Source organism: Astatotilapia calliptera, chromosome 19, assembly GCF_900246225.1.
Source record: "Astatotilapia calliptera chromosome 19, fAstCal1.2, whole genome shotgun sequence".
NCBI lineage: Eukaryota > Metazoa > Chordata > Actinopteri > Cichliformes > Cichlidae > Astatotilapia > Astatotilapia calliptera.
Genome location: NC_039320.1, coordinates 9023170 through 9049469, shown reverse-complemented (window position 1 = coordinate 9049469; position 26300 = coordinate 9023170). Strand labels below are relative to the sequence as shown.

General features: G+C 41.5%; 1 protein-coding gene across 2 annotated transcripts in view; it reads left to right on the top strand.

The window, feature by feature from the left end:
• The window catches only part of fndc5a (fibronectin type III domain containing 5a), a 44766-nt gene that overhangs the window by 15359 nt on the left and 3107 nt on the right, over positions 1-26300 (top strand). For both annotated transcript variants that reach the window (XR_003270652.1, XM_026152139.1), the window contains 2 exons: positions 10996-11111; positions 14060-14258. Coding sequence is in view for 1 of the 2 variants with exons in the window: in XM_026152139.1 (XP_026007924.1) it covers positions 10996-11111; positions 14060-14258 (315 nt within the window). In the remaining variant the exon portion in view is untranslated. The remainder of the gene's footprint in view (positions 1-10995; positions 11112-14059; positions 14259-26300) is intronic.

Below are 26300 nucleotides of genomic sequence, written 5' to 3'. Positions count from 1 at the left end.
CACAGGGAGAGAGGGGGAGCTACAGTAACTGTGAAGTGAAATACAGAGAAAAGCGGAAAGTATGTTATGAAGCGCTAATATCATATTCATAACGTCGCATCAAGCTGTGAGCCCAGCGTCAGCCCCGTCCCACCGCACGGTTGTTTCACTGCCGGAGGGGTGGCTTGCTCCTGATTTGAGAGTAGATTTCATTAACAGTGGGCTTGTCAAATAATCAGCCTCACGGCACTCCTTTGCCTTTTTGAATCAGCTGCCTGGCTTTCTCTCTGAACACAATGCTGCATTGATTTTCATACGCTGCCTTTTGACATTTAATTAGAGAAATGTGCGTGTTTGCGCACTTAAAGGAAGGAGAGAGATGCAGTTTTACAGCCCACCCTCCCCACCTCCCTGTTCTTGTGGTCCGCTCGGTTGGAAAATTCATTTCCTTGGAGTAAATAACTCATTTCTCTGCAAAGGGACAGAAGGACCCTTAGGTGTGATAATTTGACAGAGCCGCTGTGTACAAATGCAGACTGCACCACGGAGAACGGAGAGGCACACGTGCAGAAAACCCACATGGCCTCGCTTATTGACTGTATATAAAAGACGGACATGGTCTGAAGCCAGTGCTGAAGTGTCTTAACGGCCAGCAAAAAAAAATTAGTCTGCCAGGGAAGAGGAAAACGACCCTCAACTCCACTTCGGCTATGATCTCAGGAAACAATAACAAGTTTATGAGCTTATTTAATAAGACTTTAAAAGAGTTTAAAGTCTTATTAAATAAAACATGATGTTCATTTGCTAAATTGTGGTACCCATCAGTATCCAGTGGGACAACAGAGGAGAATACGCTTTGACAGGTTGGTAGCCTGTAATGTGTATTGTTCCTGTTACATCTGGTTTTAAAAAGGAAAGATGGTGAGAGCAAAAACAGCTCTCAGCCTCACAACGAGGCTCATCGCGGTGCTCAGAACAGGCAGAAACCCTCAGGTTAAAATGAAGCAGTGCCAAAACACAGCAGCCCCTCAAATGATCACATGAAGCTATCCCCGTAGACTCTCATATTAAAATAAATAAAAAGTATATTTACAGCAGGTTTATGACCTGATCTGAAAAGGTTTAAGTCTCTGTAGTTAACTTGTAAAGCTCTAATCTGTGCATTTTTAGGAGCACTGAATACTGAAACTATAGATTGTCACTGCTGTTCAAAACTAGACATCACGATTGTGTTTTGGAGCATTTTTAAAGCTCTTTAATTATATTAATATGCCATTCAAGATGGCTTTGCTTCAGTTTTTTTTAGATTAGCAAGCCTGGTCGCAAATGCAGATTGGCGAGTGGTTGCTAGAGGTGAAAGCTGTGACTGCAGCAATCACCAATAACCAAAGCAATCACGAGTTGTTTTTCTTTGTAGTGCTTTATGCCTCTTTACAACCAGTTTCACGCCAGCAAACCTCCTAGAGCACATTCCCAAGGAACAGGTGTTTACCAGATGGTGACCAATTGGTGTCTAGGCCTGTGTGATGGGGTCTTGGCACTAATTAGCAGGTATTAAGTCACCCTGCATTGTCTCCATAACCTAATTTTGGCTCTTAACAGCCAAGATGGTAACGGCTAACATGCTCAGTTTGAGCCACACAAAGCGGTGGGTTACATCTTACAAACGGGGACGTTTTCCCATGAAGGAAAAACTATACGAGGATTATATTTCACACTGAAAGCTGCTCTTCATTTATAAGCAGCTCATCTGCCTACACAGTAAACCAGCGGATCAGCAGGCAGCGTGTGAGCAGCGTGAGGCTAATCAATAATAGAACAGTGCATGAATGAGTCACAGCAAGGTTACCGTCTCCCCTTTTCACCCACCATCTCCTCTCTGCACCCAGATTCCCACTGAAGTGTTAGTAAGTAGCAGAGAGCTGTACACAGCAGACTATGGAGGAGCTGCCAAAAAGTCCCAATGTAGTAGCTATACAGAAATATGGAGAGGAGCGTTGGAGAGGCAGACAAAAGATAAAAAGAAAGAGACAAAAACACATTGCCGATGCGGGGGTGTGTGTGTGTGAGGGGGAGGCTTAGCGCCAAGTGTCCATTACTGTCAGAAAAATAGGTGTTGAAAGCAAAAGTGAATTAAAGAAGAAATAGAGGAAATGTTTGTGGTGGATTTCCTCTGACACGGAGGTGGTGGATACAGATCCATCAGCGGTGGCAGCTGTTTGAAACAAACGATGGGACAAAGAAGCAGCAGAAAAGAGGAAATCCATAGGGTGAGCTCCTGTTTGTGGCTTACGTAAGATTTAAAGCAGACTTGTGGATGAGAGGTGGATCAGCTGGGAAGCAGCTGTCAGTTATGGAAAAGGAATTATGGCAATCAATTATGAAACGAGAGAGTGTAAAACATGCGTTAGAATAAAGCACTTTTAAATTATTTATCAGCTTCTTCAGCTTCTAAAGGAGACACAGAAACACTTTGTGTTCAGGTCCCTCCACACTCAGTCGCTCTGTTATCCTTCTATAGATGTGTGCATCTGCAAGGACAAGGCCACATGCCAAGGTCTCCTCTGACACATGCAAGGGCAAATTCAAGATCAGCACAAAATCCTGATGGCTCTATCATGGCACATTAAGTATGAATGAGGGCATCGCTGCCAGCTGACCTCTGCGAGCACAGCACGCCTGACGCGCACGCAGCTCGGAGGCCTAATAACACGTTAGCATGGAGGAGCATGCAGCAAGCCACTGCGGCTCCTCCGGTACTGCTGTCAGCTTTGCCCCTGGATAATAAACATGTGCTAATTTAAAACTGTATTATTCTCCTCGCCAAAGTGTTCCTACTGCTTGTTGCACCTTCCATACAAAGTGACTGTTTACATACTATTAGCTGGAAATGAACTAAGTGTTTTAACTTGCTAAATATGAATTAGTAGCAGCGCAGCGAAGCACAAAGTGATTCAAAGAGGAGAACAGGAAGTAAGCAGCACCTGAGGCCTGTACTTGCCTCTTAAGTGCGAGATAACAGTGAAATATGATGTAGCTAACAGGCAGTTTTCATGTTAGTTCAAAAGCATGCAGACTAACTCATTAGCATCCCAGGGAGCAGAACCAGCCCAGAGGCCTAACTCCGAGAGAGGCATTTCTGAGGATTGCAGAGCTGTAATAAGGTGGTACAAATCAATAATATCACACCACAGGGGTGGATGGGAGCTGGAGCACCACCCAGCTTTATGATCTCCCACTCGAAAAAAGCCCCTGCTGTCGGCCCAGGTATCACACTGATGGTGTAGTGCAGAAAGACGGGTTTTACTCATAGACTTCATTTTCAAAGCATGTGTAGAGTACAGGCAGGTCTCACAGCTCATGGTACAGATGTGCTGTATAAAACTAACGATAGGCCTGTGTTGTGATGTGTTGTAATCCTAAAGTCAGCAGATTTTAAACGATTCAGAGATATTAGCCGGTCATTAACCCGTCAGCTCCCTAATGCAAAGTACAAAACAGCTCAACTAACTGTTCAGCGCAAACTTCAGCAGCATCATCAGCAAAAGATGAGATTCAATTAAAAGCATTTTTTCTTTGAAGCAAACTAAAGTATGCAACATTACATAATCTCTACCAGGAGCAGGAGGAGGGAGGATTTTCTTTCTAAGGTCAACAGAGAGACGAGAGTGTTCATTAAGCAATGATGGACTTTATGCATGGAGACTGTGTGTGTGTGTGTGCGTGTTTACACAAGTCTGTGTTGTGAAACAGCAAATTAGCCTCCTCTCTTGACTGTGCGCTCACACATGCACACACATTCTGTCCTGGTGAGTTTTCTAATGAAGGGGGGCATTAAGGAGCTGTCACCCTTTACACTGCACAGTGTGGGGTAGACAACTAGCTGTCACTCTGATCATCATCAGGCTAACAATGACACACACACACACACACACATCCGTCATTGCTCAAAGTCACCCCCATCTCTTGGGGAGATGCAGACTGTGAGCTGCAGAGAGTTTATGAAGACATCTGTCTGGTGTTTCATTAGAGTGGACTCTAATGTCATGTGGATATTTAAGACCTGAAATCACGGCCAGCATCCCCTCTCTTTGTCCCCAAAGTGTAATGCAGTCATATGTGAAAGTGGAGCCAAAGACGGGCACAAAGTGACCAGAAGTTGTGGGATGTGAGGACACTCGAAGAGAGAGTTGAACTTCATGTAGCAGAACTACAAGGACATGTTTTTACCCTTTAATCTTTGGGACTCACGAACAAAGAAGACAGTCTTTTTTTCCCAGACTTGAAACACAATAATTCAAAAATGCAAAGCAACAGTGAGTCATCAGTGTATCCAATAGAAGAGAAAGAAACAAAGTAAGTAAGTCAAGGACATCAATGAAAATGTGCGTTTCATTATTTAAGCTCATCCAGCAGGAAAGACATTCCTGATTTCAAAGGGCTTTGCAGCAGACGGCTTCATTTTAAGGAGCAAGGAGAAAGTTGCTTCACCAAGATCCAAAGTTTAGAGGTTTTATTAAAAACTAATAAGCTCTGTGCGAAATTATATGGTTTAAAAGACATGAGACACCAGGTACAGTTATAGCTTTACAGATCAGACTTTAGTCCGTGATCACTGAGAGGAGACGCAGAGCCACACCAGCCTGATGCTCTTATCACATCTGCAATATTAAATTCTATTCTCTCTACATGATGTTTATTTCACTCCTTTCTTTCTTTTCAGTTATAGTTTTTCCTTTTTAGTAGTCTCTGTCAGCTGACGACTTGTCAGGACTGGCTTCCCCTGAGAAAACAGGAACTGAGACGTGGCTGTATATAAATCATTAACTTTCACCCAGAACACAGTTTGCATCCTGTGTACGGCCATTTTCAACTTTTGTGTCTTTTCGATTGATCTTTGGTTAGGTGTAAGAAAAAACATGACTTCAAACAGACCCTTTTTTTTAAAAAAAAAAAAAAACAGCACTATTAACCACATGTTAGAACGTACGTTTTTCCTCCATTTTTATAACTTCCCATCAGCGACGATAGCAACAGAGAAAATTTCCACCCTGCTCTTTGAAAAATCCCACGTTTAAGTGTGACGATGGGGGTCCTAAGCACATATGTGATGAGCAGCTGCTGTGTTTCTGTCATGTTTAATACTTTCCTCACCCAAGAGTGATTCACTGATGTCCTTGTTCTGATCCTGAGGCGTCATGTAACCCCGTTTTATCGCATGCACACGTGACCTTGCAGGCATTTCAAGGGATCTTTTAAAGACATTTGCCTTGATGAACCAGCCTCACCTGTATTGATTAACAAGAGATAAATGAGTTCCTTTTGCCTCTGATGGCAGGGCTGTGTGACGTCATTCCCAGCTCTTCCAGGGATCCCAGTATTAGTGAAAGAAAAGCAAAAAAACAGGCTTTGTTTTGCTGGGGTCATTCATTCACCCAGTGTAATACCTGTTTTTTGTTTTTGTGGGGGGCGTTTCTGCTTAAACACTAATGCATCTTATTTAGGGAGTCACAAATTTAAGAAGAGACGGGAGAAACACCCTCCAACCGTGTGACGAGTGGGTTGCATAGTTTGTCCACTAGAGGGCACTCTGCAAAGGTCCCAAATGATGAGCTGGTCCGAGCAGTCAGGTAGAGCAGCGGTCCCCAACCTTTTTTGCGCCACGGACCGGTTTATGCCCAGCAATATTTTCACTGACCGGCCTTTAAGGTGTCGCGGATAAATACAATAAAATAAAACTAGTACCGGTACCGAAAAAAAGAAGATTTATTCATAACACACGTGAAAAGACCCAGGAAAACAGAGTTAGCGATAAAAACGATAACAAAATAACGCTGAAAACCGATAAAAACCCTGAAAACCATACATTTCATACCTGAGCCTCAACTCTCGCGGCCCGGTACCAAACGACTCACGGTCCGAGGCCCAGGGGTTGGGGACCGCTGTGGTAGAGCGTAGATGAGTAAAACAGTTTCTACACATAACAAATGTTTGGAGAAAAAACCTTTCAGTTGATACATTAGATGTCAAATTTAAATCACTAAATAACATATCAGAAATATTGATCAGGCTCTTTATTTATTAAACCAGCAATGAGACATGAAAACAGTTTGTGATCATAAAAATATTTTTTGTACATGTTTATCCTTCAAGTGTACCACCTGTGCCACTGTAATATGTTTTATCATCCATCTCAAGTATATGTATGTTTTAATAACCGTTGATTTTATTGTATTTTTCCACTTTAATCACTAAACTGTGATTTTGCAGTGAGCCGTGAGTAACAGACGTACAGTACAGATTTACTGCTGCAGAAGCCTTTGATGCTGATATTTACTGAAGCCCAAAGCGAAGATGAAACCTGCAGATGAGTCGGTTTGTGACTTGGTGCCATTTTGCAAAAAAAAAAAGTGAATGAAAGTAACCAAAACTAATGACATCAGAACAAAGGAAGCAGTGCAGGAATGCAAACTGAGCCTTCAAAGTGTTTCTGTGTAACATAAATTAACCCACTCGGTTATTGTCGTTATAAAATCAGATAATATCGAGTTCTATCTTTTTATATATGATTCTAGATATTTTTGAGCATGTGCAAACAAAGCGATGGTGCACATCACTGAATAAAAGCGGTGTTTTTCTCTCCATTAGGAGCTAAACATTCGTTCACAAGCAGGAGGAGAATACGCGGAAAGATAATGACTTTGATTTGTGATTTCTTCTGTTCCATCAGCCCTCTCAGCCCGTGGCGCCTGTCCCTTAGGCAAACAGCAGACAGTAAACAAAAGCAAATCCACTTCAAACATCCAGGCCCCCCACTCGGATGAAGAGATACAGTGGGTCTCCTTCCTGTCATCTGCTGTTAGTCGGGCTATTTATCAAAACATCGGCTGCAGGCTGAGTGGAAGCAAGTAACCTAGAGGCCTGCTTTGGCTCTGCTTCGCTCTTTCTAAACGTGCAGCGTGTCAGGGTGTAAACAAGTGCCGCAGCAGCTCATCATCCTGTGAGGTTTTCCCGTCGAAGGGCAAGCGAGCGTTAACCTATTCAATAACACGCTGACTGTGTTATTACCTGAATTAGATTTATGTCCCATTAGCCTCACTGACAGGGACCACTTCTCCTCATCCTTATTCACTGGTCCTTGTTACAAATATCAATAAACACCAAAAACGGAGAACAGAGAGGGACAGTGACACACTGCATTAGGTTGTTCACCTTAATATTCAGCAGCTTATTCTCTTATTTGCATAAACAAGAATGTAAACATCCCAAACATGTCACAAATTTAAAAATACTCCCTAATGGGACGCACGGTCGAAAATGCCCTTGTTTTCAGTTTCTGACATTTCTAATAGTTTCCACTTCATCCATTTCAGATAGCTGGACCAGATATGATGCATCATTTAGTTGGAGAATTTGTGATTTAATCTACACTCACTGGAAAATGTACAAGCTCCTTGCTTTTACCGAATTAGACCTCTGTTTAAGTTCTTCCTGGCAGAGTTTCAAGGTGCTGGAAACATTCCTCAGAGATTTTGGTCCGTGTTGATGTGATGGCATCACACCGTTGCTGCAGATTAGAGGGATGCACATCCATGATGACATCTGCTGTTCCACCACATCCCATATGTGCTCTACTGGACTGCGATCTGGTGACTATGGAGGCCATGCTCAAGTAACCGATTTGCTGGATTCTTCAACATCGTCATCCCGCTGGAAGCCGCCATAAGAAGATGGTATCCTGTGGTCATAAAGGGATTGACATGGTGGCATGTTTTAACAATGTTCGGTTGCTACAAGAGGCTCAAAGTATGCCACAAGCAGCAGCCTGAACTGTTGATACAAGGCAGGAGGGATGCATGATGCCATGTTGTGTATGCCGAATTTTGACCCTACCATCTGAATGTCACCACAGAAGTCGAGACTGAACATTTTTCCAATCTTCTACTGTCCAATTTTGATGAGCCTCAGTTTCCTGTACTCAGATGACAGTACTGTGGTGCTTCAGGAAGAAGCTCTTCTTCCTGTGGGAATCCCAGCAGTTACCGAAACACTCGGACCAGACCGTCTGGTATCACCACAGCATGTTCAAAGTCACTTAAATCACTTGCTGCCATGTGATTGGGCGATTAAATTTGCAAGCAGTTGAACATACAGGTATGGACAGGTTATGGTCCTGATGTGGACCAAAATAAAGAGTAAATGGTAAAACTTGGTTGTATAAGGCCTGTTTTTAGATCAACTAAAGATCTCAAGGAATATTAGATTCAGCAGTTCAAACCAGTTCATAAAGCCAACAAACTAGAATAACAGTCAGGCACTAGATGCAGGTGTAACTATAAATCACAGAGTCATAACTGATTGTACTGACATGAATTCCAGTCAGTTATGGATCTGTGGTGCATACTGATCGTGACTTTAGGGCACAGTTGAACTATGACGGTACGAATGTGTGGCGTCTCTGTTTGAGGGGAAAGAAGAATAGAAGGAGTCGTGATCATAAAACAAGAAAGTGAAGAAAAATCCATTTCAGGACAAATCGAATGATGATGTTATTTAATCTCTCGCCTTGATCTTCTGATCTGCACAAACATTCATGTAATACAGCCACCACTGGGTATGTGCTTGTTCAGAACTCGTACAGTAATTACAGTCTCATTCAGCAGCAGGCGGTGGATGCACACACACACGCACACACACACGTACAGCTCACACTTAATTATATAACGAGACAAATTATTATTCTCAAATCTTGTAGCCTGTGACCCCAATTAAACTAGAAGTGTGTTTAGAGCATGAAATATGACACTTAGATGAAAACAAGACTAATACACACACACACACAGACACATTAGCTGCAGTCACAGTTTGCTGATGGGTCCAACAAGCACACAGAAGTAAAAGATGACGCCATAAACCAATCCCTCCAGACCCCAGTCTTCCCACTCAGCAGCCATGTTGGTAGCAACACCTGACTGTAATTTTGAAGTGCTTGTTTAAAGAAATACAGTGTGAAAAAGTTTACAGGTAGATCTACGTTCCCACCCTCACTATGACCATCACCTTCGGTAACTTTGGTAACTGGATGTGACCGTAAAGAATGAAACTGAGAGTCCAAGCGGCAGAAATGAGGGCTGAAAACAAGTCGCTTGTTGCGCATTGCTTTGAAGCTGACGGCGTTTGTAGTCGAGGTTCCAGCTGCCTAGCTAACCTTCTCATATATTGCTAATCTCCTCAGGTCACATCATCAGTATTCACTTCTCTCATTGGTCACGCCCAATTTGTTACAGAATGTCATTCACGTTGTATCGTCTTGGTCACAACGTCATTCCCAGTGTGGATGCAGCTTAAGACCTCAGTCCTGCAGACCAGCTGGTTTGTGAGTGGAAAATTCCAGTCAGTATGCGAGTAGTTGCTAGAGGTTGCCGGGTGTTGCTAGATGTAATTGGTCACAAAGAGTCTGCTGCAGTATACAAAAACTCCATGTTAACTGCTTTGGTCACTAGCATGTACTTAGAATTGTGACCAATTTCATGCAAGCAACTTGCCAACAACCTCCAGCAACCAGTTGGCCAACAGTTGCCACCCAACTCGCCCACCAACTGGAGTTAGCCAAATGGTCGCAAACCTTTAAGCCTTTATGACTGCTGACTTAGACGTTGAGGATCTTTTGGCAGATAGGAGGTGCTAAGAGCCTCTACTCCTCCACATCAAAATGAGCCAGCTGAGGTGGTGCATTCATCCGACCTCCTGGACTGTCACAGGTGAGGTGTTACCAGCCAAACTCGGAACGAACTCCAGAGCAAACACAGTTTCTCTCTTTCATTAATGAACTTTGACCTGCTTGTCAGAGGATTAAGGTCTTAGCAGGTGAGGTTTACTGATGTTAGAAAATTAAATTAAGTAGAATTCATCTGGCAGTGTATGTAATGGAGATTTTTGCAGATGAGGTCACTTATGTCAGAAGAATGTCTGTGAAGTTTGGGAGAGTTTGGACTAGATTTCTTTGAGGTATATCAGTTTCATGTTTCATGGCAAAACATCAAAATTCACCAAGCTGCCGAGGTCACGCCCTCTTATGAAAACTCACTGTTTTGAATGTGACCTAAGACCAACTCCTTCAGGCTTCCATGAACAAATTTGAGGTTGCTGGCATCAAGCGTCTTGAAACTGTAGCCCAAAGTGTAAAACATGACATTTCCTGTTCTCAGTAGGTGGCGCTGTGACCACTGTCAAATATTGCAGTTGAAATGTGTTCGGGGGGTGTAGCTTTATCACGTGTGAGAAGTTTGGTACAGATCGGTCAATGTATGTGGGAATAAGAGCCAATTATAATTTCAAAGCGAATGATTGAAATTCGCTGTGGCGCCACAGAAACGCCCTTAGGTGAAAACTCTAAAGTTCCACTATTTAATATGGCTCAGATCTGTAGTCTAGACTGACGAAATATGGAGCTGATCCGATAAAATCTCTAGGAGGAGTTTGCAACAGTACAACGCCTGGAAATGGCAAAATCTATGCCAAAATGTTACGTTCAATTCAAAATGGTGGTGGTGAGTTGGCACATGGGTCCAATAGACTTTTTGGTATATCTTGGGATGTTACACATGTGTACAAAATTTCATACATTTACGTAAAAGCCCAAGCAGGGGCTCATTTTTCCCCACTTTGTACGGGGCGCTACTGAGCCATTTTGCTGTGCCCAGGTCTCAAACCAGTGAGACCAGTAAATTTTCACCAGGCTTGACGCATGTGCAAAGCTTCATGAGTTTTCAAACATGTTGAAGCCCTCAAAAAGCCAATTCATTTGTCTGGATAATAACAAGAAGAACGGGAGCGATTACAATAGGGCATTCGCACTTTTAGTGCTCAGGCCTAATAATGGATTCAACTGAGCCATTTATTCACGCCACTGAATAAACTTCTGCCATTCTAGTCATTTCACAGAGCTGCTCCTTCGTACTTTAAAACATACAATAACCTTTTCTTCTCTCTCTGTCTTTATCTTTATCTCTGCAGATAGCTTGTCGCCTCCCGTCAATGTGACCATCAGAGAGGTAAAAGCAAACTCTGCTGTGGTGTCATGGGACATCCCCGAGGGAGACCCAGTCATTGGCTTTGCCATCACACAGCAGGTCGGTAACACTCTCTGTCCCCTCTATACCACTGTAACCATTAATGCTAATTACTGTGCTTATAAGCAGTAAAAAATACATATGGAAAAGCATTTAGCAGATTCAGGCAAGTTTTGGAGGGAATAAAATCATCCAAACCTTTTATTTATTGCAACTCATATTACAATTTTACAGCTAAAGATACAACTTTACTAGATACGCCTGTTCAACTCCTCATTAATGCAAAAATCTAAAGTTCAAACTGAGCAGCAGATGGAGTACAGCAGCAGAAGACTACACCGTCTGCCACTCCTGTCAGCCAAGTTCAGGATACTGAGGCTACATTTTACACCACATCACCAAAATTGGACAATAGAAGATTTCAAAAATGTTGCCTGGTCTGATGAGTCTCCTTTTCTGCTGTGACATTTGGGTGAAAGGGCCTGAATTTGGAGTAAAACAACATAAAAGTATGGCTCCATCCTGATTCGTATCAATGGTTCAGGCTCCTGGTGGTGTACCTAATAAAGTGTCCCCTGAGTGTACATGTAAATGTACTATAATGTAGGTACATTCATTAATGCATGTAAAAGATTTCTTGAAGAAACTCCCAAACTAATTCAATTAAGTTGTGGCTTGTCACAGGTTATTGTCTGCCACCTCCTTTCCTGTGTTGCTCCCTCACTCCAAGTCAGAATGCATTATGGGAATCATCAGAGGATACAGCATCCTGTCGGACAGCCTGTCCCCTCGCTGACAGACTATGACAGCTGTGTGACAGGAGAAAAGTCAACATGCAAGCTTAGACACACATCTCTCGCACAACCACGCATTTACGTGGGACAAGTTGCCATCTCGTGGTTGTACAAACACACATATGCACCCGTCCACAGGAGACTGGAGTGACATGTTTGATGGCAGCACTGGAAGCTGGGAAATGTGTGGTTTAAAGCTATAAATAAAAGTTAATAATAAGAAACAATAGCAGAGGACATTCAGCTGCTTTGCAGTTGTTATTGTTCAGGCTGTTCTCATTCACTGGTCATCAAATCCTGCCGTTTTGTCAAAGCTGCTGCAGTCACAGAGATGTATACAATATCAGATGCGGTGTTATTTTAAAGTATGACAAGTTTGAAGCATTCAAAAAGGGTGGCGGTGGTTTTAATCAGTACTGTACAACTTCATCCTCTATCATATAGCAAACTCATCCTCCAAGTCTTGGCAAGAAAGGTAAAAGCATATTCACTCTTTATTTTCTATAACACTAACATGAAATGCACCTGACAATTAAAACTTCAATTCAGAAGTCAAGCACAACTCAAGTGCTCCCAAAAGTCCTTATGGTTCTCCAACGTCTCCCTCCACACAGTTTTGTGTGGTTTTTCCAATGCTAACTGTGCTAGCTGTGGTCGTTGTGTCTGTGATTTTAAAACTGTTCCAGGCATCTCTTAACCAGAAACCAAAACAGTTTGCATCCCATCTTAAATCAGCGTTTAACAATAAATGTCCAAAACACAGATGTTTAAATCCGGAGGTCAAACATAATGAGTAAGGATATCACTTCAGGCTGAAGACAGATCTGAGAAAAAACACAATTTAACAACTTAGAAATGTATTTAAATTTATTTTGTCTGTGTCCACAGGTAATGAATGATCCCCTGTCAAATTTGAATTGTGGTGTCCCTCAAGGCTCTCTCCTTGGCCCTCTTGTTTTATAAGCACACTTCCTCTCAGCGACTGTTTTGCCAACACTCTACTATCAACAACACCAGCAGCGTTGGTAATCTACTTACCCACTTAACGGTGAAAACTAAACTCACCAAAGATAAATCTTAAAATTTACCACCTTGGCCCAAAATAAGCTTTTTTCATTCAGTCTGCTCCCAACCTGGGAGCTGTTTTTGAAACCGATCTCTGTTTCAGCCCCCCTGGTTTAGCGCAACAAGAACAATTTCCAGAATTAGATCATTCTTGTCAGCTGCTGAGTTGCATTTATTTCACCCGCCTTGATTGAGGCTAAATGGACAGATACTTTACTTGGCTTTTATTTGAGCACCGAATGCGCTTTCTTACAACAAGCCTCGTTCAAGTGTGTTATTTTGTGCCTAGCTTTCACACGTACTCTCATGGATGCATTTGGATTTACAGATGCTCAGAAGCAGACTACAGTAGCCGGGGATTGCACCACCAACCTCGAGATTAGTAGACGATCCGCTCCTGAGTCATACCAGTCATCATAACTAAAGCATTTCCTTTGGGATTAATAAAGTTGTCTGATACTGATCCTGATTGTGATAAAAGGAGATAATACCTTTTATAACAGCATCAGTCAGAGCTCACATCACCGGCTCAAGCTGATCCAGAACTCTGCTGCGTGAATTTTAACTGGCACCATGAACACATCACTCCAGTTCTGGCAAATTTACACTGGCTGCCTGTTAAATGCCAAATTGATTTTAAAATCTTACTAATCACTTTTAAAGCACTAAATGGCCTTGCTCCAGAGTACATTAAAGATTTATTTACTTCTTATGTGCCTGGGTGTTAAATTGGTGAATGGTTATTCCAGCATCTTGGCTAGTAATCAAAGAGCTCCCGAGCGGCGGGACCACTGAGATCAGAGTAGCCACGTCTTGATTGTTTTGCTTTTTTTAAGTATTCTCGGGAGGGGGGGGGATTGATGTGCATATGTTTAATTTGTGTGAAAAACTTTGTAATTTTGAGAAAAGTGCTTTAAGAGTAAGTTTTTTGTAATTATAATTACCAACAAGACAGGAAAGACTGATACAGAGGATGGAAAAGTAACAAAGTCGGGAGGTCAAAGGAGGTGACCAGGAATTATAAAACTGTACACGGAAATAAAAAATGAACAGGCAAACCCAGAGCCACGGTCATTAAGTTTAATTTTAGTGAAATAAAGTGTGAGTGTGAACGCCGGTTGCATGTGTCTCTCTGTCACCCTCCAACAGAAGAAAGACGTGCGCATGCTGCGATTCATCCAGGAAGTCAACACCACCACGCGATCCTGTGCATTATGGGACTTGGAGGAAGAGACAGACTACATTGTGCATGTCCAGTCCATCTCCATGTCTGGGACGAGCCCACTGAGCGAACCGCTGCGCTTCCGGACGCCGAAGGAGGCCGAGACTCAGGCCTCTAAGAGTGAAGGTGAAGCGTGACAGCGCCACGCATGCATACGCATCCACACAAATACACTCCTTCACCCAACACGTCCACACTTAAAAGAAAAAAAACCCTGAATCTGTCGGTTTTCCAGACATGACTGCAGCGGGGACTTGGCCTTTTGGCAGCATTGTGACTGATTTTGTCCAAAGACCAATAAAAATCAATAGAAACACAAACCATGAAATGAAATTTCACAAGAAAGTGCTCTTGAAGCTTGCCCCCTCTAACCACAACTCGGGAGTAGAAGAGCTGAGAGGGATGCATACTTCACTGTGTATCGACTTGCCTTCGTGGCCTCACCCAGCACACGCTCTGCACAACTGCACTGTAAACCAAAATGAGGAAAGGCATTTATCAGACGCAGGGAGGAAGCAGTGGGAGCTGTGAGGGGTGGGGAATCGATGCGCTTTTGGCTGAGGCGCTTCTCCAACTATTCTTCCTCTCATTTACACTCATGTCTCATGTGAGCTGCAGCTTCACTCCGATACTTCGCAAAATGTTGAGCCAGAAAGAGTCTGAACTTCTGTTCTGGTGTTGAGCGGGCTGGCAGAGGCATGTAGAACACAAAAACAATCATTGCAGAGCGGTGAGGCGATGCTCTCGCCACCGCCGAGGCCTAATTAGCACGGGATGTGTTGTCTGTGTGTTATTTGTGTAGCTGAGAAGAATTTACAGAAATCAATAACAGCACAGATAAACGTGTGCGCTTTCATAGCAGCCTGTTCTCTTTCTGTCCGTGCACGTGCTCGTTTCTTTGAGGTTTCAGGACGCAGTAGCGGTTTTTGATACGGGCGGCATCACGGACATCGGCAAAAAAAAAATTAATTGCTCGTACTCATGCTGCCCCGACATCAACCAGCGCATATTGGGAATGGCACAGGCACTGATCGGTTTTCTATCGCCCATTTGCTGGGAGTAAGGGCGCCCTCCGTTTGTGAGGTGCGCCTGCTGGAGAGGGCGGGGCGGCGGGGGATTCTCTGACCGGCTGGAGCAGCGTCTAATAACCAACTCGCAAAATAAAACAAAATAAAAACAAAACAACAAACACGAAAACACCAGACATCATGATACAGACTTATAATTTGCACCAATGTTTTTTCGAAATTCTGTACGCGAAAAGTGAGCGCGAGAGCCCTCAGTGCGCCTGCTCGCTGCTGAAGTCAAAGTAAACTTTATTACAGTCCAGTATATAGAGAGACAAGACGATGATGCTCCAGTTACAACAGTGCAAGTAAACAAACAATAAATATAAGAAGAGTAAGAAAATAAATATACACTTTAGGACTAGGGGTAAAGGGATCAATAACAATTTAAAATTTATATTTTATATTTTGATGATTTAATGTCTCACACACAACCCGTGGAAAGGGGTTCATAATGATGTAAATCCAAGCCCATTATGTATTCATGATTTGAATCCTGGGTTGTGTGAAATCCCAGAAATACACGCCAGAGGAAGTGTTTGCCCGGGGCGCCAAACAGGCTAGGACCGCCACTGTCAGGACGTATCTTCTCTCCTGCTGTTTTCAAAACCCTCAAAGGCAGAACAATGACTTCAAAATAAACACAAGTGCTTCGTATCCACAAGTGCACACTCTGAGTTTCACCAGGGGCAGAAAAATGTATTAAATTATAACTAAAAATAAAGCTCGTCAAATTCTGTCAGTCCATAGCTTTTGTTGACACAGCTGCTTTTAATCCATAAACCACAAAAGCTATTAAAGAACTTGAATCACCAGTATCAATCCAGTATATATAGTTTAGGTCATTTTGATTTGTTTATACAAGCTTAATGATCTAAATTATTTAGAATAGGGAAGAAACTTGATTTGGGCGACCCTTAACGTAACGTGGTGGTTGGTGTCCGACAGGCGGGTCTGAGTGTTTCAGAAACTGCTGCTGTGCTGGGATTTTCCCAGACAACCATCTCTAGGGTTTACAGAGAAACATCCCAAGGTAAAATATCTAGAGAACAGCAGTTCTGTGGACAACAGAAAACTGGGAATGTTGCCTGGTTTGATATGTCATTTCCGGATCAAAGGTTAGCATAAACAACATGAAAGCATGGATTCATCTTGCCTTGTAGCAACAGTTTAGGCTTCTGGCACACTTTGGCCCTCTGAGTACCAACCGAGCATTGTCTAAAACACCACACCCTATCAGAGTGTTGTTGCTGACCATATTAATTCCAATCACAGTGTATCCAGCCAGCAAACTGGTAAGTTACATATGGCCTCCACAGTCACCAGATCTCAGTCCAACAGCAGACCTTTGTGATGTGCTAGAATGTGAGATTTGCATCATGGTGCAGCTGACAAATCTCCAACAAGTATTTGAGGCTGTCTGTGAGGAACGTTTTCCCCACCTTTTGAATCTGTGCCATGAAGAATTAAGGCAGTTCCAAAGGCAACAGGAGGTCAGTCCAACCTCCTGATCTGGATGAATCAGTGACATCTAACTTGAAAACGGGTGATAACAAGTGGACTTGCTTTACAATTGTTTTCCTACATGCAGCTGAAAAGCTTGCAAAAAGCATTTTAATTTTAAATGAGGACAAAAAGTGACCCAACTTAACCTCAGGATAGAGAAAGAGCTCCTGTCTTTAAGCCGAGTTAACTTTCTCCTGGTATTTCCTTCACATTAACTTTTGTTGTTGCTCAGACTAATCAGGCGTGATGTAATTAGTAAGCTTTGGAAATAGGTGGATGTGGTTAGATTTTTACACAGAACACAGATAGATGAATCTTTGTATTCGCCGTACAGACAAGAGAATATTAGTAGTGTTCTCGTGTGACTTTCAGTAAGAGAGCAAATTATTTCCCAAAAGGTCAAGAAGCACGGGTCATGTCTGTGTTTCAGAAGGCGACCCCCCGCTTTCTTAAATGAGTCGGGTGCAGGAAGTCTGCCTCATCCAAAAATCTGCAGGTTTTGCACAAACACACACACAGAGCCCCTAATTTGCTGAAAAATGTTGCTTCACACATTTGAAACTATCACAAAGCAAATATCCACAGAGAGCACGTCTGTGATTCATCATCCTTCACTTCTACTCAACAACAGCTTCACGGTTTAGCGCGACGACACACATCCGTCTCTGTCTCATTTGCGCTGCTTGCTCAAGGATGTCTGTTTAATTAGCGTAGCTGTGTTGAAACAATAAAAGCTTTGATGGCAGATGAGAAAGTGTTCTTCAGTCAACATTTTGTAATTTATTAGAAAATTGCGTGGATAGGATTTGGGATCTAGTATCTAGTATGAAGGGTAATTTTAGTTTAGAGAGATCTTCTTAAATCCACCCAGATATGTTTGGCTTTTATGATTAAACACTTTGTCTTTCTCTAACAAGACAAATGGTCGTCATTTACCACTACATCATTTTTCGCTCATAATCCTGCCAATTTCCCTTCAGAAAAAATGGCTAAGCTGTGAGTCCAGACAGTGGGACGAGAGCTGTTCGCTTATTGAGAATGACTGACGGACAAAATGTGCCATGGAGAGAGAGAAGGAGTTTGTCTTTCACTGCAGATAAGTGCACAGGGTACAGAGTGTGGAGGGAGAGCGTCTCAGTGCTTCTCTTAGTCCTTTGTCTCTGTATGACAGGCGAATGTCCCGAGAAGCAGAGAGAGGCTTTCACCATCCTCGCTCAGCTACTCAGCCCTTCTGTTCTGCAGTATCACGTTGATCTCAGTGGAAAGAGCAAAGGATGAGCCTGAAATGCTGGATTATTCCGCATTTCTTCTCGTTTCCTCTTTCACAATGGGTTTAAGCTTCGGGAGATCAAAGGAAGTAAGAGAGAGATGAAGGGAGAGGGGGGGAACTGAACAACCTGTGCACAAAACAGCAGGAAGAGAGGAGGGGAAACAGAGAGTGGCTGACAGAAGCAGCCATGGCAATACAGGAGAGAGAAATCCTGAAAATTAAATTCTGCTGTCAGAAACACACTGTGTGTGTGTGCGTGTGTGTAGGCTTTTTTACATATCTTTGTGAGGACCAAAAATTAAAATGTTACTATACTTGTGGGGACCAGCAGTCACTTGTGAGGACAAAAGAGCCTGTCCCCACGAGTTTGAAGGCATTTTTGAGGGTTAGGGTATGGGCCTAGGGTAAGCATTATGTCAATTAGATGTCCTCACTAAGACATCAAAATGAGAATGTGTGTGTGTGGGGGGGCACAGATGTACCTGTGTAACCTCTCAAGGAAATTTACAGACTCGCAAACATGGAGAATAAAAAGTTCTGGTGAAAAGGTTCATCGTCTCCTCAGATCTAATAAAGGTAGAAACTTCTCTCTCATCTGTCCTAAAAGTCTGGCTTGTTCTTTTATGAGGATCCATCTTGAGTGAAACATTTTCTTTATCTCCATCTCGTGTTTGGATACTGCACAGCAGGAACCTGACAGAGAAACTGAGAGTATCGTGTAATCAGCACAACCCTGGTCCTGGAAACCAGAAAGGGGGGGAAATGATTTTTTTCTTTTAAGCCAAAGCTGAGAAATCTGACTCGTTCTTCATCAAAATGACATCAATCAGAGACAAAATGAGACAAGCAATTCTTTTAATTAAATTAATTTTTAAAAGACCACTTTTCCCATTTTCTGTTTTGTTTGTTTTCCCTGTTTGGAAGTGAAGAGTGAAGAAAGGCAAACAGGTGAGCAGGAGGTGAAAGTAAATATAAAAAAGCTGCTCATGAACACAGCCTTTAAGGAACAACTTATCTTTCATCAGCAGGTGTGAACAATGTTCCCTCTAAGCTGCAGGCGTGCGCAATTGCGCACTGCTGGCACGGTCTCTGCGCACAGAAAATCTGCATTGCACACAAAAAAAATCTAACCTGAATTGAAATGAAAGTAAATAGGTAAACTATTCTGTTTTGCAGTGTTAGTCAGTAAGTGACTGACTGCTCCCATATGGGATTAGAACGATGCCACCTTATCCCATAGTCCAGCCAATGATGCGATTCACATTCGTATATACGCAGCTAATCAACGTGGTTGACAGGCTATGACAGCGTCCTTATGTGCCGACACCGGTGTTTTAGCTAGCAAAACGGGGTGGCTGCTGTGGAGTGAAGCCACGTTAATGACAATGTGTACAACCATTGGAGATGTGAGCAGGACAGACGGAACAATTGAGGGAAAAACTGTGGACTTTATACCAGTTTTTAAATTGTGTTGAGAGGACACGTAAAACCAGAGTTATGATAAAAATATATGCAATTTTTTTCCTGAATACTATCATTGTTTATATTTACTGTGAGAAGAAAAAACAGCGTTTTATAAGCAAAATGCTCAAAAGCCTGTGAGCAAAGACAAAAAAAAACAAAAACCCGCGCTTCCCTATTGGTCGAAAAATGATATGGCAACACGGCATTTAGTTGTTTAGGAAGGGGGGGAAGTTTTAGGAGTGATGGCGGTGTTTTGAGATGTGAGAGATTTGAGACGTTTAGCGCAAATCTTGTGTAGTTAGTGTGTAGTGTAGTTTTGTTGTGTGTGTCAGAACAATGAGGCGACTCCTGAATGTTACAGGTGTTACAGCGGTGATACATCTCCTGTTGTCAGGCCTGCAGGTATCAGGCTGTTGTTCTCCTTTATCTCATAGTGGACAGAAATTATTTTTTGGAGTGGCACAAATCATTTGTGTGGCATCAGATTTGATGCAAAACAGCTGATTGTTCTGTGAATAGTTTGAAATGTTTGTTTAAAAAAACGCCTTGGCTGCATTTGTAGGTAAACAGCTGCAAAAAACTTTGTTGTTTGCAAAACTCAATTACTTTTTTGAAGAAGTAACTATATAATCAATTGTAGAGATGGACCGATCCGATATTACGTATCGGTATCGGTCCGATACTGACCTAAATTACTGGATCGGATATCGGAGAAAAATAAAAAATGTAATCCGATCCATTAAATATCACGAAAGCACCTCACAAAACTTGCAACACGCTGTAACTCACCTCAGAACGTTAGCACGTCGGAGCAGTATGCATCACGTGATAGAGCGGCTGTGGCATGCGGGACCTGTCGGTGGTCTGGATAGCATGTGGAGCTTCGCTAGCAACCCGGCATTTCATCTCCGACAAAGTTATCCCCGAGAGAAGTAAAGCAAGTGTGTAAGTCCATCTCTGAATGTTTGTAAAGCATTCCTGCGTTAAGCTTAACAAGCGATATATGGAGCGACTGCCTCCTCTTGCTGCTACTTCAATCATGAAACTGCTTAACGATCAGCTGATCGGCTTTTCTGTCACAAGTCCATGTCTCTAGTTTGCTTTTGGCCCACTTTGCACCAGAAAGAGGAAACCAGCGGCTGAACAACAGCAGCACGTTTAAGCTTGATCAGCTGTTGTTAGAATTTATTTAATATTACTTTCTACTCCAGGATCTTTTTCTACGTAGCTGATGCTGGTAACTGTGCAGGGGCGGATCTAGCAAAGTTTAGCCAGGGGGGCCGATAGGGCATTAACAGGGAAAAGGGGGCACAAAGACATACTTTTCTTTCTTATTCTCATTTAAAATGTCTAGCTTTAATAAATAATTATCTGACACACAAAGTTTTAATTTGATGTAAAATGAATAGAAGTCAATTATTGTATATAGTAACTATTAAGTCTAATATATATACCCTAGTAAGCTATAGTAGTTTTTCCTTTGGGAAGGTACCATCTGTGCAGTCTGCAATTTTGTTGAAGAAAGATGTTGAATCTATTTAATATTTCTTGAAAAATAATTGATTTCTGTGCATTTTTTTTCACACTGCATCAAATTAAGGTTGATTACGTCGATTAAGCATCATGAGGTGGAGCGTGAGGGGTGGTTCCCTATTTTTTATTTATTTATTTTTGTTGTTGCTGGGAGTTGGAACCCTATTAGTTAGGTTGCTTAATATTTACGCTAAGTACTCTTTAAAATACCAGAATAGGGAGGATGGTGTAGGTTTAAGTTTATTAGATTGATCAGTATTGCTGAACTATGAAATATTTTTTTTTGCATACAGGTATAACAGAATAGCTTTAGTGTAGTTGTTGTTTTAAACTTGAGTATGAACTTATACAAAATGCAGCAAGATATTTAAAAAACAGTTTTGTTGATTAAAAAACACTATATCGGATTCATATCGGTATCGGCAGATATCCAAATTTATGATATCGGTATCGGACATAAAAAAGTGGTATCGTGCCATCTCTAATCAATTGCCCAGCATTGGTCATTATATACTGTATTTTGCAGACAGAGAGTTACAGACTCTCTCCCAGACCACAGACTCATAATACAAGTCAGAGCTTTATTAAAAAAAGAAAAGAAAGTTGTGTTTTCAAAATTGGAGTTCAAGTTATTTTTACTTCCAATAGTGTTAACATGCTACACAGATCATGAACAAGATTTTTTTTTAATTTTCATTGTAAGTGGGCTAAAGCAGTTAATTAAAAGTAGTCTAACATAAATGTAAATGCTGTAATTTGATTATTTTAATAAACCATGTGACTTGGATGGATTCGATGCTGGCGTGACCATACTGCACACGTCTGCTGTTGCTCACAGTGGTCCAAGGGACGCTCAGGGAGTTTGCTCAGACACGTGAGAAATTAGAGGGAAGATTGAGTGTGAGATATTATTTAGTTACATAATGTGAATTGATAATCAAAGGCTGCATGTTTCCTAAGTTGTGCCAAAAAAGAGCAGCAGCAGTCCGGACATATCAACAAATAATTAATCATTGTTTGACAAAATAAGACTGGATGGTGGAGGAAGTAATTACATCCTTTAGGCTAACCACATTTTATTATTTATTAAAGCCACATGTTAAAAATGTAGCTTAAGCTGCAGTCACACAAGGCAAAAGAGTTGTTGGAGACGCTGGCACAAACAAAATTATAGCAAGCATGTTTAATGAATCTGCAGTCTTTGGTTGCTTTGAAGACGGGAGCCAGGTTTGCAACCACTGGGACTTAACTTTGGTGTGTGGGATGGACCGAGCAGCGAAGGAAACTCAGGCACAGGTTCAAGTCCAAAAAAAAGTTTTTTTTTATTTAATCCCAAAACATAGTTGGTTAAATCATACAAAAAATAAAAAAAAATCAAACTCTTGGCCCATAAAAGAGGTCAAAATAACAGAACTCTACTCAAAGTTAACAACAAACAATACTGATAACTCAAACTTACTTACCTAAGGAGGCAAAGGGGAAACTTAAATATTTGTGAGCTGATCAGCCCACAAAAACACAAAACAGGGGTAAAACACACAAAACCTAACTGAGACTAACATAACGAACTCCAATTCCCCCCCATGATCTCAAGTTATGGAATGAGCCAATTTGCAGTTTTCCATCTAGGCTTGCTCCGCCCCTTTTCCACCTCTTGGCTCCTCAATGAAGAGACTGGAGCAGCTGCAACTAAGGTAACTCAGAAAACAAAGAGATTCAATCATAAATAACAGTGTAAACTAAAATGTGCACAATTATTTTAGAACAGTGTTATGCAAATTAATTCTGAACCAGAACCAGTTATTTATTATCCTTTAAATTAAATCTTATATCTAAAGAAAGAAAATGTGAATGCAGTGTCCTTGTTGTTGTTGGTAATATTAGGTGGATATTACCACAGTGTGGCTGTAACTGCAGCCATCACAGTGTGTTACAATGGCAATAAAACAAGTCATTCTGCTATTAGTCTTTAAATAGGGTCGAGTTGGCACTTACATGTAATCTGCTTGTGCTAACATAACAATCAAGTATAAGTCAGGGAAATTTGCAAACATGTTTTGATCAGCATAAACACAAACTCACATAAACTTTTTAGCTTCAGAGTCCAGCCAGAACCTCGAAGATGTGGAACAGAAATTAAGGAATTGCTCCACAAATAATGATGCAGTTGTTGCATGATGGCAATTTAACTGCAAAATTACACAGCGTCTTGGCAACTTTGCTTTGATATGGGAACATAACAACAATGCAATCAACTGGTAAGAAGCTGAGTCGAGTCCCAAGTGTAATCTTATGACAATCTCTCTGCATTTCTAAATTTGGCAACAATTATTTGGAAAACTTTGATAATCTTTCCGAGACTGCACTCAGTCTGAGTCAGACTGCAACTGTTTGGAGGCAAGTTGCCTCCCACGAGAACGAAAACTGGCAACTATCTTGCAATTAAAAATAATTAGCCCAAACAACTTCTATAATCAGTTGCTGGACAAATTCAGTACTATTGCCAGGTAACCACTGATTTTTTTTTACCACGGAGCTCGCTGTCCTATAGCGTGGTCGTCCTGCTTTCTGCCTATGTCAACAAGCCTCAGTAGACATAAAGCACCCATCCTTGGTTCTTCTACTCGTTAGTCCCTCTCACCTGACAGAGATGTGAGTGGAGAACAGTCGATGCAACAGGCACTGATCAGAATGAGACGTGCTGGCCTCAGAGCTGTTACTTTAGTGATGTGAATAAAATGTTTGACGTGTCTGCATCATAAATAGTTTTGTTACAGCTGGATTTTATGAGCTCAGGTGGAAGAGTGTTTATACTTCATGCCGCTTTTAATTAAATTCACGGCATGCCAAGATGTGACAGGATATAATGTTTTTAATCACACAGAGACAGTGAAAAGGAGAAAGTCTGATCATCTTAAATAACTAAGAAAGAAAAAGTTTTCATTTTTTTAAAACCATGATTGATCTGTCCCAGCTGTGCACTGCACCTCTTTTATGCACTGAAGGTAAAAACACTTCTGCAAAGGATGCACCTGTGTGTCCTCAATTACATCTCCTCCTACAGACTCCCCTCTCATCTGTCCTCCAGATGCATTTAAAAAACCGAGAGATCCTTCATCACAGCGTAATGAGACCGATTTCTGGGTTAGAGACATGAGGATGGACATTTAGACCTCAATAAAATAAAAAATAAATCAGTCTCCTTTTAAATGAATGCTATTCATTAGTTTCCAAAATGCTCTTTCCACGGGAGACGACTTTTAAAAGGCCAACAAGGCTAAAATATTAAAACTAAGTGGAACTTATTGATGGCTGTAACAGATAAAACCCGCCTGGTGTCTGAATCTTGGTCAGAAAGCATCAGAGGTGTTTTAGAGCAATGCAGTGAGCCCCAGTGAGGCCAGCTTGCAACAGTGTCAGGTGCCCAGGGCTGCTGGACTTTGATTATTTAATACAAGGCAACAGAGGCCGATCGATCAGCAGAAATGCTTGATGCTAAAAGCTACTGGAGCGTGGGGTTCCTGCCACACCGGGCCCTCCAAATGTCACACACTGCATCTAATAAGAGTGCTCTCCACGCTGCAGTGAACTTTATATCAAGCCTGTGACTTCCCCAGCACTCAGCATTGAGGAAGAGTTGTTTGTGCTGTTGTTTTGCTCAGTGGATGTCTGCAGGCACCCACAGGCAGACTTTTCTGTTGATGGTCATGACTTCAAAGATGGAATTTCATTAAGGCTGGTGTAATTAAAGAAGACCTATTGTGTTCATTTCCAGCTCCATATTTCTATTCTTGGATTAGAGTAGCCTTTAATGTTTCACAGTCCAGTGGGACTATGTTGAGCCTCTTAGTTTATCCTCTGTAAAACAGGCCATTTTAGTTCCTTTTCCCATCTCTTTTAGCCAACTTTCTAAAGCCAAGATCAGAGGAAAACTGTCTGAAACAGTGTTTGGTGAGAGCAGGGTCAAGTCTGACCTCAATTGTACATATTCATTATATGTAGCTGCAACTGCAGCAGCTATCCGGAAGCAGCTGGATAGCGTAGCGGTAAGACTACACACCTTTGGCGCAGGAGTCACAAGTTTGATTCCTGCTTGGGTGAGTCTGTATCCAGTGAGCAGTGAGGGTTACATTCCATTCCTGTGCAATCTTCCACAACACACATGCTACGGCAAGGGGGAGCCAGGACGCCAGGTCAGGGGGAGGCTGTGCTGACTCCCAAGCTAGGAGAGAGACCAGCTGTATATTTTTATAATACTTACTTTATATGTGTATAAGTAAGTATAAGTATTCATTTGTATCTTTATTCATCATGAATACTAATAAGATACTAGTCTTAGATATAAAGATACTAGTAGATATTAGTAGATACTAGTACTCTTAGATATTATATCTAAGAGTACTAGTATCTTTATTTAGATACTAAATAGAATAATTTTAGTGTATATATATTTATTTATTTTATCTTTATTTAGTAAAGATACTAAATAGTATTTAGTAAAATAAAGATACTATTTAGTATCTTTATTTAAAGAATAAAGTATCTTAGTATCTTAGATATTAGTATCTTTATATCTAAGTATCTTACTAGTTTATTCATTCATGATGAATAAAGATACAAATGAATGATGAAGAATGATAATACTTACTTATACACATATAAAGTAAGTATTATAAAAAATATACAAATATATAAATATATAAATGTATAATATATAAAAATTTAATTTGAGAATCTTTTTCAGTTCTAAGAGCTACTGGTGGAGAAAAGGGACATGGACCCTGAGCCAAGGTGTGAAAATGGCTACATGGCAACATTAATACAAGATGTGATATATATATATATATTGATGTTCATGTTGATATCAGCTGGATAGTGTAGTGGTAAGACTCTAAGCCTTTGGGGTGGGAGTCACAAGTTCAAGTCCTCTTCAAGTCCAGTGCTTATCTCTCATGGTGATGAGGTACAACACATGTGCTACGGCAAGGAGGAGTCAGGACGCCAAGACAGGGGGGATATCGTCCTCCCCGAGGTTGGCAACGTCAGGAAGAAGCAACATGAGTCTTTTCAGCTTAGAATGTTGGTTTGTTGAGAGAGAGATCAAGAATATTGAGAGCACAATGAGAGTCCAAGAGTACTGAACTGGTGGCATCCTTCAAAGGCTATGTGGTGCTAGGAGACATTACTCAAAAGCAACAGCAGGCTAAGATAATCAAATTACCTGTGTAGGATGTTAACACATGGAAGTAGAAAAAAAAGTATTTATTTAGAATCAAGAACCTATTTTTTACTCTGTCGTGTCTCAAAAAAGTAATCCAGCCTGCTGTT